The sequence below is a fragment of the Varroa jacobsoni genome, unplaced genomic scaffold, assembly GCF_002532875.2.
Source record: "Varroa jacobsoni isolate VJ856 unplaced genomic scaffold, vjacob_1.0 scaffold_656, whole genome shotgun sequence".
Classification (NCBI taxonomy): Eukaryota; Metazoa; Arthropoda; class Arachnida; order Mesostigmata; family Varroidae; genus Varroa; species Varroa jacobsoni.
In genome coordinates, this window is record NW_019213558.1 from 228,705 (window position 1) to 240,965 (window position 12,261).

The following is a 12,261-nucleotide window of genomic DNA, read 5'->3' on the forward strand; positions in this document are numbered from 1 at the left end:
ATATAGCAAAGAGCTTTTGTTTACTGTTTTCCTTTTTTTTTTTGTTACAACCGTCTTGTCGAAGCTTAGGAAAAATTGCTTCTTACAAGAAAACTATTTTTAAATATACATAGATCTGACGTGTACGATAAAAACACGACAAATGAGAGCAGTACGCAGCAATAGCATGCTTGATTTCAAAATGACATCGTCGATCTCAGGGACGCACTCCTCTAGACCTTTTGAAATCGTTAAGGATTACCGTGAACCTCTTTTGAAAAGGACAATTACTAAATGAATTTTTCACATTGCAAGGTCGTTGAAACTATAGTATATGCCTGACGACAAGACTTTAAGCAAGTGTTTCATTCGAGCTTAGACAATTTTTTCCTGTCTGTGTTGATTCGTCTAAACTTAATAGCACTAAAGGCTCGATTTTCGTGAAGCACACATTGCATCAGTCATCTAATTGTAAGTTCCGTATACATGTGACCCTGGGCCAAGTTAACTAGATATATCCATCTCCCTTAGGTATATGAATACTACATACACTTTAATGCACACATTGCACGTAGGAAATGCACAAGACCGGGATGAGGTAACTGAACTGCCACTTACCCCAAAGTGGTCTAGCTCGCATGATATAACGGCCTGTAAAACCTAGTGCTGTCAGAGCAAGACCAGCAGCTATAACTGAACTCATATTAATTTCAGTTATTTCTGTGTAAAATCAACCAAACCGCGTAAACTTTTGCACCGAACACACGATTTGATCGCGTGTGGAGAAGATTTTGTTATGGTCTGTAGTTGATGCCGGCACCGCAAGGGGGCGCTACGATGCCGCACGAGTTTTCCCGCACCCAAATGATTCGTAACTATAGATAATTATAACTGAACGGTTAATCCAAGCGTCAACTGTATTCAATTCTAAACAAAAACACGCCTATATCTGTCAATGAAAATAACTGTTAATACTAAAAAGGTTGTTAGTTTCTATAGGGCCACGTTCCGTAAGGATAGCGACAGACTGGAGCAGCCGCTCTTCCTGAAATGTTCGAATTAGTCACGCGTAACTAACAAACAATTACCACATATAGTTGTTCCTATATTTACGACCAGAACTTACGATTGCCATATACAGGTGACGTAATATATAGTGGTAACATAGACAAAAATGGTGGCCGGCTCAATGGATGTAGCAAAACTGCTCTCTCGAAGTCAGGTGGCGGACATGCTTTTGAAAGAGCTACGAGAAAAGGTAGCCCGCTTACGCCAGCAAGGTAAACTGATAACACACGTTAGTGATGCAAATGCTCTATCCTAGTGAAAATATCTTAACGTTGACTTTACCTAGGATTGCGTTCGCTTATTTTGTTTAACTGGCCGACTCACATGTAATGTTAACTGCTAAATTAGAAGGTAATACAGGTCTCTGCAACAACACAATAATAACCGTTTGTCCGAAACGCTAAAACCCAGCGAATTGTGATTATTGTTTTGTAATACTTATTCTTGCCTGTTCTTCATCATCCGCATCATTTTTCAAATACCTAGTCATCACAGCAGAGGTCCAACGTCTCACCAGTGAAAACGAACAGCTTTCCCTGCAATGTGAAGCGTGGCGCCAGCGACTAATCAAGGCCGAAACGGCTAATGGAAAAAAACAGGTAACTGTCAATAACTAGTAATTCTTTAACAGTGTTGTGTAACACTCTGTAAGGCACACACAGGGTACTAAAGGCTAACAGGTCTCGTTGATAAATTCCTGAATAACAAGCAAAGAATTTATGGGTACCATTATGCTTGAACGTATGCTCGCATATTGTTTTAAAATATTGACAATATGCGCAGAAATGACGCATGGCAGAGTAAGCTGAGTTCGACCTTCGAGGTGGATGGGGTTCCTATAGAGTTGCGCAACGTGTTTTTTACTCGTTCTATAGCTTCCGTAACATAGATTCGCTTAATTAGTGTTTGATCGATGATGTGGAATGCAGCTTTATTGGTGTACCGTTATGCACTGTTCACTACTGCTACTACATGAGTTTCCTTGTGTTATTTCAAGTATCCTTTGCCAACACGCTGTAACTCAACCAACACTGTTGCACATGAGTCGAAAACACCCACTACAGTTGAACAGTCGAAGAGAGAATCATCTCAGTTGGCGGCAGAATCGGAAGAGACAACTCCAAAGAAGAGCAAAAAGGCTAACGAGGTCTGTACTCTTATGAACATTACTTGTCGTGGTAATATAGACACTTCATAACCGTTTAAAAGAACGCGCTTATAGTTTTTTTGTCGATACAGAAACAACGTTGCAATTCATTATTCCTTCCTAAAATTATACACAGATATCTGATAAGTTCCCTAAAGCCAATCCGTCTACTCCAGTGGACTAGAAGTTCGACCACAGCATGTAACAACTGGATCAAACTTTTTTCTGTTTTTATTTTAGTCTGCTAAAAAACCCAATCAAAAGGATTCAAGCAAGGAGAAAAACGTAGACAAATCTACGAAGGAAGCTGCTGATTCTGTTTGTGTATCGCAACTGGATCTCCGGATTGGTCTCATTAAACAAATTGAGAAACATCCTGATGCCGATGCTCTCTATCTTGAGCAGGTTGATGTTGGTGAAGAAAAGCCGCGCACGATTTTGTCAGGTTAGTCATATAAACGGGTGTCATTTTTGAAACCATAAAACATTTGACCTACAAAGCTCTATTTTTTTTTATCGTAAACGATAAAATATTCATACATTGTTTGCCAGTCGTCGTACAGATTTAGCGACTACTTTGCTGAGAAACCCTGAATTATCACAGCATATTTAGTAGGCAGCGTTACTTATGAGGAATTATGCTGCGTTGGTGCAATGTAGTATGAGGTGTGTGGATAGGGTGAGATGACGCAAATAACTGCAGGCAACCTTTGTATACAGCATGTAAATAGCCTTATCAAGTTCATAATGTTGGATCCGCTTGCGATTACAGGTCTAGTGAAATTCGTTCCAATCGGAGATATGCGGGACCGAATGGTAGTCGTGATGTGCAACCTAAAGCCAGCCAAAATGCGTGGAATCCTTTCGGAGGGGATGCTAATGTGCGCATCTACACATGAAAAAGTTGAACCTATTCGGCCCCCTAAAAATGCCGTTCCAGGTGACAGGTAAGCCTTGTGTATGCTCATAGAAACCATTTTCTTTCTATTCTCATGTTTGTGGTTTAAACCCGCGATCGTGTTCAACCCAATGTAATTTTCAGGGCTCTCACAGTTATGCTTTTGTATGTGCTTACTTCAGGCAGATTTCTCTAAAAAAAAAAAACGTTTCCTCCAGCCAATATATTCATTCTTTTCATAAGCAAGAAGTGGTGAAATACGTTTGCATTTATTTACACAGCTCACGTATCGAATCAAACTTTGCCGCTGCTTTCATCTGCCTTTTTCAGAGTTACATGGGTAGGTTTGCCGGCTGAAGGTTACCCCGATCCAGAACCCGTCCTAAACCCCAAGAAGAAGATTTGGGAGAGGATTGCGCCCGATCTTAAAATTGATGAACAAGGACACACTGTTTGGATGGGACAGAAATTAGAGATTCGGGGAAAGGGACCACTTCTAGCTGATACGCTGAAAGGTGTCAACGTCAAGTAGCTATGATAGTGATACGACATCAGGGCATACAGAAGCAACTTTTCCGTATGGTACAACCTCGCACTTTGAACGCGCAATTCTCATCTTATGCGAAGGCAAAATAGGACTGTTGTCAAGAGAAGCAAACGGTTCTGTTGCCGTAACAAACCACTGTTTGAATATATCAAGGTTAACTTATGTTGTCAAAAAGATCGTCCATGTCAGTAATCTTAGTTTCACTATATCGCTCATTCGTGAAGTTTCTCTTGAATTGAAAGATGCTCTGCGCGGTAAATACGTGGAAGAGTTACCGATGCGAGTCATTCTACCGCTGGTTGCGGGAGCAATATCCTAGGGGGAAAAAATAGGGGAAAGATTACTAGATTTGCCCTAGCACTATTCGCAATTGCGCATATGCAGAATAGGCTGAATGAATGTAGTTTGAAGCTAAAAATAAACCATAACAGCATTAGCACAAATGTCTTCTTCTATTTATTTACTATAACATAAAATCTAGTATCTCCCTAGTGAGAGTCAATATAAATAACGTTGTCGTTTCTATGTTTCCCATGACATGAAACGCGGTTAGAAGTTGAAGTGCAATATTTTCAAAAAGAGTTACGCATCGCGTTTAAGCATAAGAACCAGGTTTTAACAAACCTACTCCGTCAACTACTGTACTGGTGTATTAACTAGATAAAATAGGTTTATATTTTCTTCGTAAATACGTATTTCAATACGTCTAAAAACATGAGCGATATCAACAATAAATTGTCATCTTGATGTTTCTATGAAGCAGAAGACTTGTTTAGTTTTTCAAATTGTTGTTACTACGTAAAACTAGTAAGGAATATAATGAAAAAGCTTTTGGGTGCTATAATATGCCAACCCTAATTTATGTGATGAAAAATACTAGAATGTCTACAAGTTTTTTTCAAAGAGCTCGGCCTATCATGGCGTAAATTGATTGGCCTTTCTAACTAGCGTATATTACACCGGTTTGGACTCGCATACATTACGTAACACAGATGAAATAAAATAGGTTTATGTTTAAAAAAACGAAGTAACGTGTACTTTCATTAAATATTTTTTTTCTACCCAAAAGTTTGATATGATTAAAAAGGCCTAGGGGAAGCGAAAGAAGAGGTTACCTAAACTACTATAGAAGCTCATAATTCATACTTCTAGGCCATCTAGTTGTTTATTGAAATCGCGTAGATACAAATAGTTTCAGACCAAAAATATTGTTTGTCACAATTAATAAACATAGATTCTGTTGTCGTAGAATAGCATTCTGTTACATCGAGAGCAAAAGAAAGAGCGAGAGCGGAAGAAAAAGAAAAAAACATATGAGTTGAAAGCGCTAACATTCTCACAGGTGTTGTTCTAGTATTATGATGTTAATTGTCGTGTGTAGACGATGTCTGGTAGAAATGCCGAAAAGGCACCCGCGTCGTGGCCCGCGTTTATCTCAGGCACCGACTAGTTTCATGTTCACGTGTCTGCATACGCCTGATTCCCTTTTGATGGATCCAACGACTGTAGTTGAAGGTACATCATCAAAAGGAACTTCTATGATGAGGTTTATCGTTTTACTAGCCGTTTATTTTATACATTTCGCATTGCGCTGTTTAGCAGCTCAGTATCAATAAATTAGACTTGGATAACACATATTGAGTTTGGTAAAAGCGTTCACGTTTGGTATTAGTTTCGGCTAGACTCATCTCTATTTACCTAGCATGGTGACCAACCGCTTACGTGTCCATCTTGCGCGATTGCAGAGTAATATGTCCGTTAGTAATAACGTCATTAATCAATTCTTCATTATTGGATTATATCGCATATGAATTCCTCAGCACACCGTTTCCCTCTATTGACAGTTGTGGCGATCAATTTTGGCTATCCAATCTAAGAGAAAGCTATTGAGGTAAGAGTACATTTCTTAACTTCAACCAGAATAAGTTATATTCTATATATATCGACCATATCGGCTAAGTTTTGCAAAGATTGCAGAATTGTTTGAAATAGCTCAGTTAGCTGAACAAATGTTAGATATGTACAAGCGGTGTTTGTCGTTTAAACGAAATTGATGAAATCTGGTCTCAAAATTCCGCACGCAGAAAGATACATGAATTGATTTATAGCAGACGTAAAACGTATACCAATGTGTGCATATTCTTGAATACTGGAATCGCTGAACAAACTTCATATTTGTAACCCATTTCTGTTAACTATTCTGAGAAGAGACACTATTTCGTCCTCGTAACTTTTCCAACATTGTATTGCAAGATTTAATTAGATTGAGAGAGATAGATTTTGTTTCGATCAGAGCGGCTTTCAAATTAAGCACGATTCTATGCAGCAATTACGATCGTACATTATAATTAAAGTCCTGCTCACTCATAAAAGTCATATTTTTCGATATATATATGTATATATATAATGTTGAAAGTGGTTTTTCCTCAAAAGCTCATCCGATAAATCTCCCCTATGATATCTTAGCGGGAAATAAATTTTCTCAATTCACTTATTTACTAGTTACGTGACTTGGTCGTCTGTTGTTATCATTCGCAATTCCTATTACTTTGAAAGTAAAAAAGTTCGAATTCAGTTTTCTCAATGTCAATATTCTTGTTTATGTATATTTACTTCAATTATTCCTGTTGCTATAATTACTACAGTAATTTAATTTTAATTCAATACAGAGAAGATCGTATAATTTGCCCATCTCACGACCCATCCAGTTGCTTAACGAACCAAATTGCTGGATGAGCGAACATACAAGCTATAAAGGCTCAAGAGCGACAGCAGCAATGCAACCTTCCGTATATCCAACCTTTACTGAATTTATTATCCACTTGTAATATGGTTGGTTTGCGTGTGATTAGCGCTTCTGGGGCATCAACTGTGACACCGATACTCCGGCGCGAGATGCATAAATAGGACAAATACAGATCACTGATCTAGAGGTCGAATGAACACAGTTGCTGCCAATGGCTCTTCCTGCGATACAATTCATTACTGCAAGCGAAGTTCGCTGAGCGTTGAGTTCAACTGAGTGTGGTATTGCAGGCGCTTTGCTTTAAAAACACTCTGTGCTTTGGCTTTAGTCGATGGGGTTTCACTGATAGAGATCTGTATCGATAATATATAGGTGAATAGTCCTGTCTTGCGTTTTTCCTATATTAATTAAGAAGGAAAAAAAGTGGCCTGAATTATTGATATTTATTATTATAGTTACGTGTTACAGATGCACTCCATTTAGCAGGAGCTGCCCGCCAGCTAAGCGAACGCCATAATGCAGAAATGATTATCAAAGCAATCTTTTCCACACTAGATCCGTTTGAAAAAAAATTGAAATGTTAAAAAGGCCAAACCTGATGAAAATAATACTATGGGTACGATATTTTTTTATTAAATTAACATGCGTATGTGAGCGTTGCGAGTCTTGATGAGTGCTTCAGTATAATTTAGACAAGGCACATTGGCTTCGGTTAACTGGAACCTTTGCAAGTAGCGTATGCCCTTTACCGGGAAAATTGTAACACAGTGTGCATGTTTGTTGATTTGCTTGCTTCTGGTTTTCCAGAATGCGGAATCCCTTGCCGTTAGGCTTGCCTTGATTTGAGAATGGCCAACGTATTCGAGGAAGTTGCGGAACGTACGACAAGACTCAACCAGGTAATACGCGCTTTTGATACAAATTCGGTTTAAGTGTTGAGTTAATTTTAAGGATGTTGTGTGCTCGTTGAAGATATGCGATTAACATTTGTCCGAAAGGGTTTATGTTTACCCCTTTGTTTATTAAAGTCTATTAATTCTCAGTATGACCCCAGTTTGAAACGAAGTACCTAATAGATAAAAATTACGTCGCTATTTAATAAAACATTTAATTATTTCACATAAAATGTGAGGCTCAAGAAAGCAAACGCACTTACTCTTATTTTTCTGTAGATACCCATGGCTATGAAAAAAACAATTTTTTTTCCGTTTTTTTTCTATTTCTTCACATCATTTTCAGTTGTTCAGGGAGCTTTCTGAAGCTTACTTCCCAGCAGAGCAGGTTTCATCAGTTGCATGCTACAGGTTAACGGAATCGCTTGGAGTTCAGGTGCGCGGTACGCCCTCTGATTCCACCGTCGTTTCGACATTGGCCGGGGAGGTGAAAGCACATTATAGCGATGATGGCCTGCTAAGCGCTCAGATCAAACTCTTTCAAGACCCTGTACCGGTTCAACTAACATTAGGCAATGCACCGAAACTTTTCCTCGAATCTCGGCGCGTACAAAAAAAAGCTCTACCAGAGCTAATCAAAGCAGACTGCTGGAATTATATTGTCCTAGACAAAAGTTGCCTGAAACAGATCCTCAATATTGCGGGAGGACACAAGGTAGTTCACCGTGGTGACGTCACATTTTATTTTGACGAATGTTTGGAGTGGCTGATTGAAGATGGCGTCAACTCGTTGAAGGTCTTCGGCACATCACTGAAACACGGGCTCCTTAAGGATGTTCGAGAGAAGGTCAAGAACGCTGTTCCAGCTATTGAGGTGGATAAAGTGAAACGGTGTCTCGAGAAAGAGATCGAACTTCTTCAAAGTGTTGAATATAGATCGTTTACAGCCGCGCGTCGGTTATTAATGGCATTGGAAGTCGAAACCGATCTCGCTGTTCAAGAGTTGATTGGATAAGTTTGATAGTGATGTGAAAAATTGACGCGAGCTAATCAGCAGGGATTCCAGGAGAAGTATATCTGCGTGGTTTTTCTAATCAATCAAAATAACATGACGGTATAGCTCGCTTTTTTTAACTCTCAGACCGGAAAAATGAGTCGTTTGGAGGTAACTGCGTTTGTTCTTGGCTTCTTGGACCTGTTCGCAGTAAGCATGATTATACCACAAATAGCAATCAATTTCCGGAATAAAGGCTATTCACCGTTTGTGTATGGACTGGCGGGAACAACGTATGGTAGCCTTCAGACTATAAGTGGACCCACTTTCGGAGGTTACAGCGACGTATATGGTCGTCGAAAATGCACTCTCTTAGCGTTCTACCTGTCTGGTATTGTCTATTTGTGGTTGAGCCTTGTCGAAAGCATTCATTTATTTTTTATAGCTCGTGCAGCCCTTGGCTTAGTTAAACATACCCAAACGATGCTTAAAGCGTATTTATGTGATATGACTCCGAGAGATGAGCACACAAGGATTCTAGGATATTTTCATGCTATATCGAGTGCAGGTTTCATCGTAGGCCCATTAATCGGAGCGCATATACGCAGCTTCGAAAACGGATGTGCTATTGCTGGCCTAATTTTTATTACTGCTGCACTAAGCGCACATTTGCTGTTGCCAAATTCAGTTCACGTCGTCGAGAAGAGCGACATGAAACGGAAACATGAGTCAATTGTAGCTCTTTTTAGAAGCATTGACTGGCCGCAATATTGGGACCTATTTAGTGGTCGCCTTGTATTAGCTACCGCCGTCGGCCTATATAAAAGCAATCTCAGCTATATGTTGATGCTGATGTACTCACTGTCGACAAAGGAAATTGGCTATATCACCTCTTTGATGGGGCTCGTTGCCGCAGCATCAGGCTTTCTGGTAGGTCCAATATTTACACGATTCAACAGGGACAGTTGCTACATCCTCGTCATTTGTAGTTCGATTCTATCGGTTAGCTTTGTCCTTCTCTACGTGTCCTCCAATTTGATTCACATCGTGGTGCTGCTAATAGCGTTTCAACTATTCTCAAGTCTGGCACGAGCATTTGGCGTTGACGCCGTGCTAAGTCGCGGCGCAGCGAGTGGTATTGGAACTTTACATGGTGCCTTACAAAGCGTGAGTTCTGTATCACGTGGAGTTACACCAATCCTAGGTGGTATTTTGCAGAATGTGCATATGGAGCTGCCGACGCTCGTGTCTGCGGCTCTGGCACTAGTAGGCAGCATAATCTTTTTATACGCTTCAGTGTTGAACGATAATAAAAGAGGATTGAAGACTGACTAAACAATATTATTATGATTTACAACCAACAGTTATATGACGCGTTATGGAGGATTTAAGGAGGCCAAGCTGCACATAAACAGCAGATGTCGCGGATAAAAACTACATCCAAGTACTTAAATGGCTCAAGTTAGGTAGTCGTTATCATGGACGTATAGGTTGCACATATATATTTATTGAGAGTAAGCAAAACCTGTCAGTTTTTGATGAATGATGTTGACTACGTGCTAGCGTAATGGGCTAGGTCTAGTTTATGAGCGAATCGAAAAATGCTTTTGCTCAGGGATACACAAATATAGAAAAAATTTGTTAATGTCGTGGCTGTTCGTTTGTACGTAACATTTAGCAGAAATGGTCTGTTCGTAAAAACTACGCATGGGTGTATGACTGAAGTTATAATATTCGACGAATGTAATATAAACAGATGCGAACTTCTTAAGCTTCATTTCATCACATAATGCAGCATTTGTCATTCGAACCTCTGTCGGAAGTTGAGCTATTGAACCGATATAAGTCTACAGCTATATGTGAAAACCCGATGGCAGCGTCTAGTTTCCGAAAAGCCCTTTTTGTCCTGAATGTACCTCTTAGCTACAAAGGTTCTATAAATATGCGAAACGAGTGAACTTGCCTTACGATCACCACGTTAACAATGCAAAAAAGGGCCGCATTGCTTGTTCCGCGGCCCCGTGTATGATAGCCCAGCTAAGTTATGTTTACTAACTACTCCACAATTTTTTGAGTTTTTAGTGCCTAACCGTATAGGAGTGTATCACCTTCAACCAACAAGCAAAAAAAGACACTATAATAAATTGCTCTTAATATCGCTGTTAAACAGTTCAGAAACGGTGTTTGTTAACAGAAATATATAAATATAAAATTGTATGCGCCATAATGTTTTGTCGTGCGTAAAGTAATAAGTAAACTAAGCAGAACAGCACGCGGTTCTCTGTCAACGTGTGCGACCGAGTTTTGCTGTTATAGTGCATTTCAAAAAGTACTCGCGTTGCCTTAGCGTTGTACCTCGTATCGGATGGTAGGTATCCATGAATACATTTTACAAAAATACTTGCTTTAGAAATAGATAGAACTGAACTCCAGAGAACGACAAATAAGCTTCAGCTGGAGTGTGCATCTGAAATAAGTAGATAAATGGGCACCTCAATGATTATCTGTATGTAATGACGAGAATATCCTTTTGTTACTTACAAGGGATTTCATCAATAAAAATGAACAGTTTCAAAGATCTGTATTTGATTTGCTTTGTATTTATCAATAGTACACCTATGGAACTACGGAGAATTACTAAAATTCAACATTATTCAAGTTATCGTTTGTGGAAAAAAAACCATATTTAGATCGCTGCATGAGCAACACTGACCATAATCCTGAACAAAACTATTATGTATGAAAGTCTCAATTCAATTTGAGTCGCTCAAATTAATGCCTTGTAAAAATAAGTATAATCATACTATCTTAAGTGCTTTATAGAAGAAGAGGCGATTTGTATAAAAAGTAAATCTTATTTTGTGCTCAAGTTAAATGTTTTGAAATTTATTTTGTGGAATGTTAAAAAATTTGAAGACGTTCTTCAGTCTGCAAAATCGCAGCGATTTTATAATGGGTTGCTACTTCAGCTAGAAGCATGACTACAGGCAGAACCGTGGTGTATTTGAACCCTCAGAACAATCGATCCGTAAATTTTCAAACGAAGTGCATTCGAAAGGCAGAACTTGAACTTACATACGTTGTAAAAACTTCTAGATACTACGTTCATTCCGAAGAAATCGCCTGGTGCCATTCCGAGTTATATTTATTGCTGTTGGTCTGTACCATATATGATACACGGCAGGTTAAACGAGTTGTCCGGTAATGCCGTGAAACAGCACCAAGCGGATTCCTAGATAAACTTTAGTCTTAAATTACTTTTCACGCTAAAGCATCATTGGTCTTATTTCCTCCCACCCCATTTTTCCATTTTCCCCCCACCCCCACCCCCAAGGTCATAACTTGGAATTTTATAATTATTTAAAGCAAGCGGAGGTAGGGCTTGCAGGGTCATCTGGATTGTTTTGCGTTAATCTCAAATAAAGCGCATATCATCTGTAAAAGTGGCGTGGAACTTATCTATGGACTCTTTGAAGTTGCTCCTATCGCCACTGAGCTTTTTGCTGCTTATTTGACATAGTCTGTGAAAAATAGAAAGAAATACAGTTGAAACTTCTGGGTATTCGGGTTAAATTAATATAAATTATTTGTGAGCCGCATGTATATAAAAGCAGGTATAAATAATTTAGTAAAGTTCACATATTTTGTACAGTATGTGTTGTTAGCGGGACTTAAAGCAGGTACTCCACCGTTATTTTTAAAAGTAAATATCTACATTATTTTGCCTATGTGTTTATTGCACGCACGTGCAAGTGTTTACTTGTCTTACCCCTTCAACTTTAACCGTTTCAAAGTTCCTACCAAACCATCCATTACCAGCATGGTCGGAAAAAAGCACATTTACTTTAAGGGCCTTACAAAATGCTCCCTACAGTATTTTACTTATTCTGATGAATGGGAACCTGCTTCTATTTCACCAGCAACCGCGCAGTGTATTAAACTGTCGATTTCGAATAGCTAAAGGCTATCTCGGAGCGACCAGCGCGGAG

The 12,261-nt window shown here is 39.1% G+C and overlaps 4 protein-coding genes across 9 annotated transcripts in view; 3 read left to right on the forward strand and 1 right to left on the reverse strand.

The window, feature by feature from the left end:
- LOC111262372 (mitochondrial import inner membrane translocase subunit TIM14) overlaps positions 1 to 791 on the reverse strand; it is a 3,650-nt gene extending 2,859 nt beyond the window's left edge. The window contains exon 1 of one of the 2 annotated variants that reach the window (XM_022836588.2): positions 598 to 791. In XM_022836588.2, the coding sequence (XP_022692323.1) occupies positions 598 to 682 (85 nt within the window). In that variant the 5' untranslated portion in view covers positions 683 to 791. Of the gene's footprint in view, positions 1 to 529 lie in introns of both variants that reach the window. The other variant, XM_022836589.2, reaches the window with a different exon arrangement.
- A 106-nt stretch (positions 792 to 897) lies between these two features.
- Positions 898 to 4,082, forward strand: AIMP1 (aaRS-interacting multifunctional protein 1). Its single transcript, XM_022836587.2, has 6 exons — positions 898 to 1,259; positions 1,534 to 1,646; positions 2,045 to 2,194; positions 2,435 to 2,639; positions 2,967 to 3,141; positions 3,423 to 4,082. The coding sequence occupies exons 1-6, from the start codon at positions 1,154 to 1,156 to the stop codon at positions 3,622 to 3,624; spliced, it is 951 nt and encodes a 316-aa protein (XP_022692322.1). The 5' UTR covers positions 898 to 1,153; the 3' UTR covers positions 3,625 to 4,082.
- A 974-nt stretch (positions 4,083 to 5,056) lies between these two features.
- LOC111262373 (uncharacterized) lies at positions 5,057 to 8,430 on the forward strand. Of its 5 annotated transcripts, none has more exons than XM_022836591.2 (4): positions 5,057 to 5,154; positions 5,385 to 5,530; positions 7,193 to 7,284; positions 7,625 to 8,430. In XM_022836591.2, exons 3-4 carry the CDS (start codon positions 7,234 to 7,236, stop codon positions 8,291 to 8,293), a joined length of 720 nt encoding a protein of 239 aa, XP_022692326.2. In that variant the 5' UTR covers positions 5,057 to 5,154; positions 5,385 to 5,530; positions 7,193 to 7,233; the 3' UTR covers positions 8,294 to 8,430. The 5 variants fall into 5 exon arrangements, with proteins under 5 accessions (XP_022692326.2, XP_022692325.2, XP_022692327.2 ...); XM_022836590.2 differs by having other exon boundaries at positions 5,090 to 5,185; XM_022836592.2 differs by having other exon boundaries at positions 5,117 to 5,185; positions 5,460 to 5,530.
- Positions 8,429 to 10,856, forward strand: LOC147753209 (solute carrier family 67 member A2-like). The gene has a single exon (XM_086969081.1). It carries the CDS (start codon positions 8,429 to 8,431, stop codon positions 9,605 to 9,607), a length of 1,179 nt encoding a protein of 392 aa, XP_086825207.1. The 3' UTR covers positions 9,608 to 10,856.
- Positions 10,857 to 12,261: the final 1,405 nt, after the last annotated feature.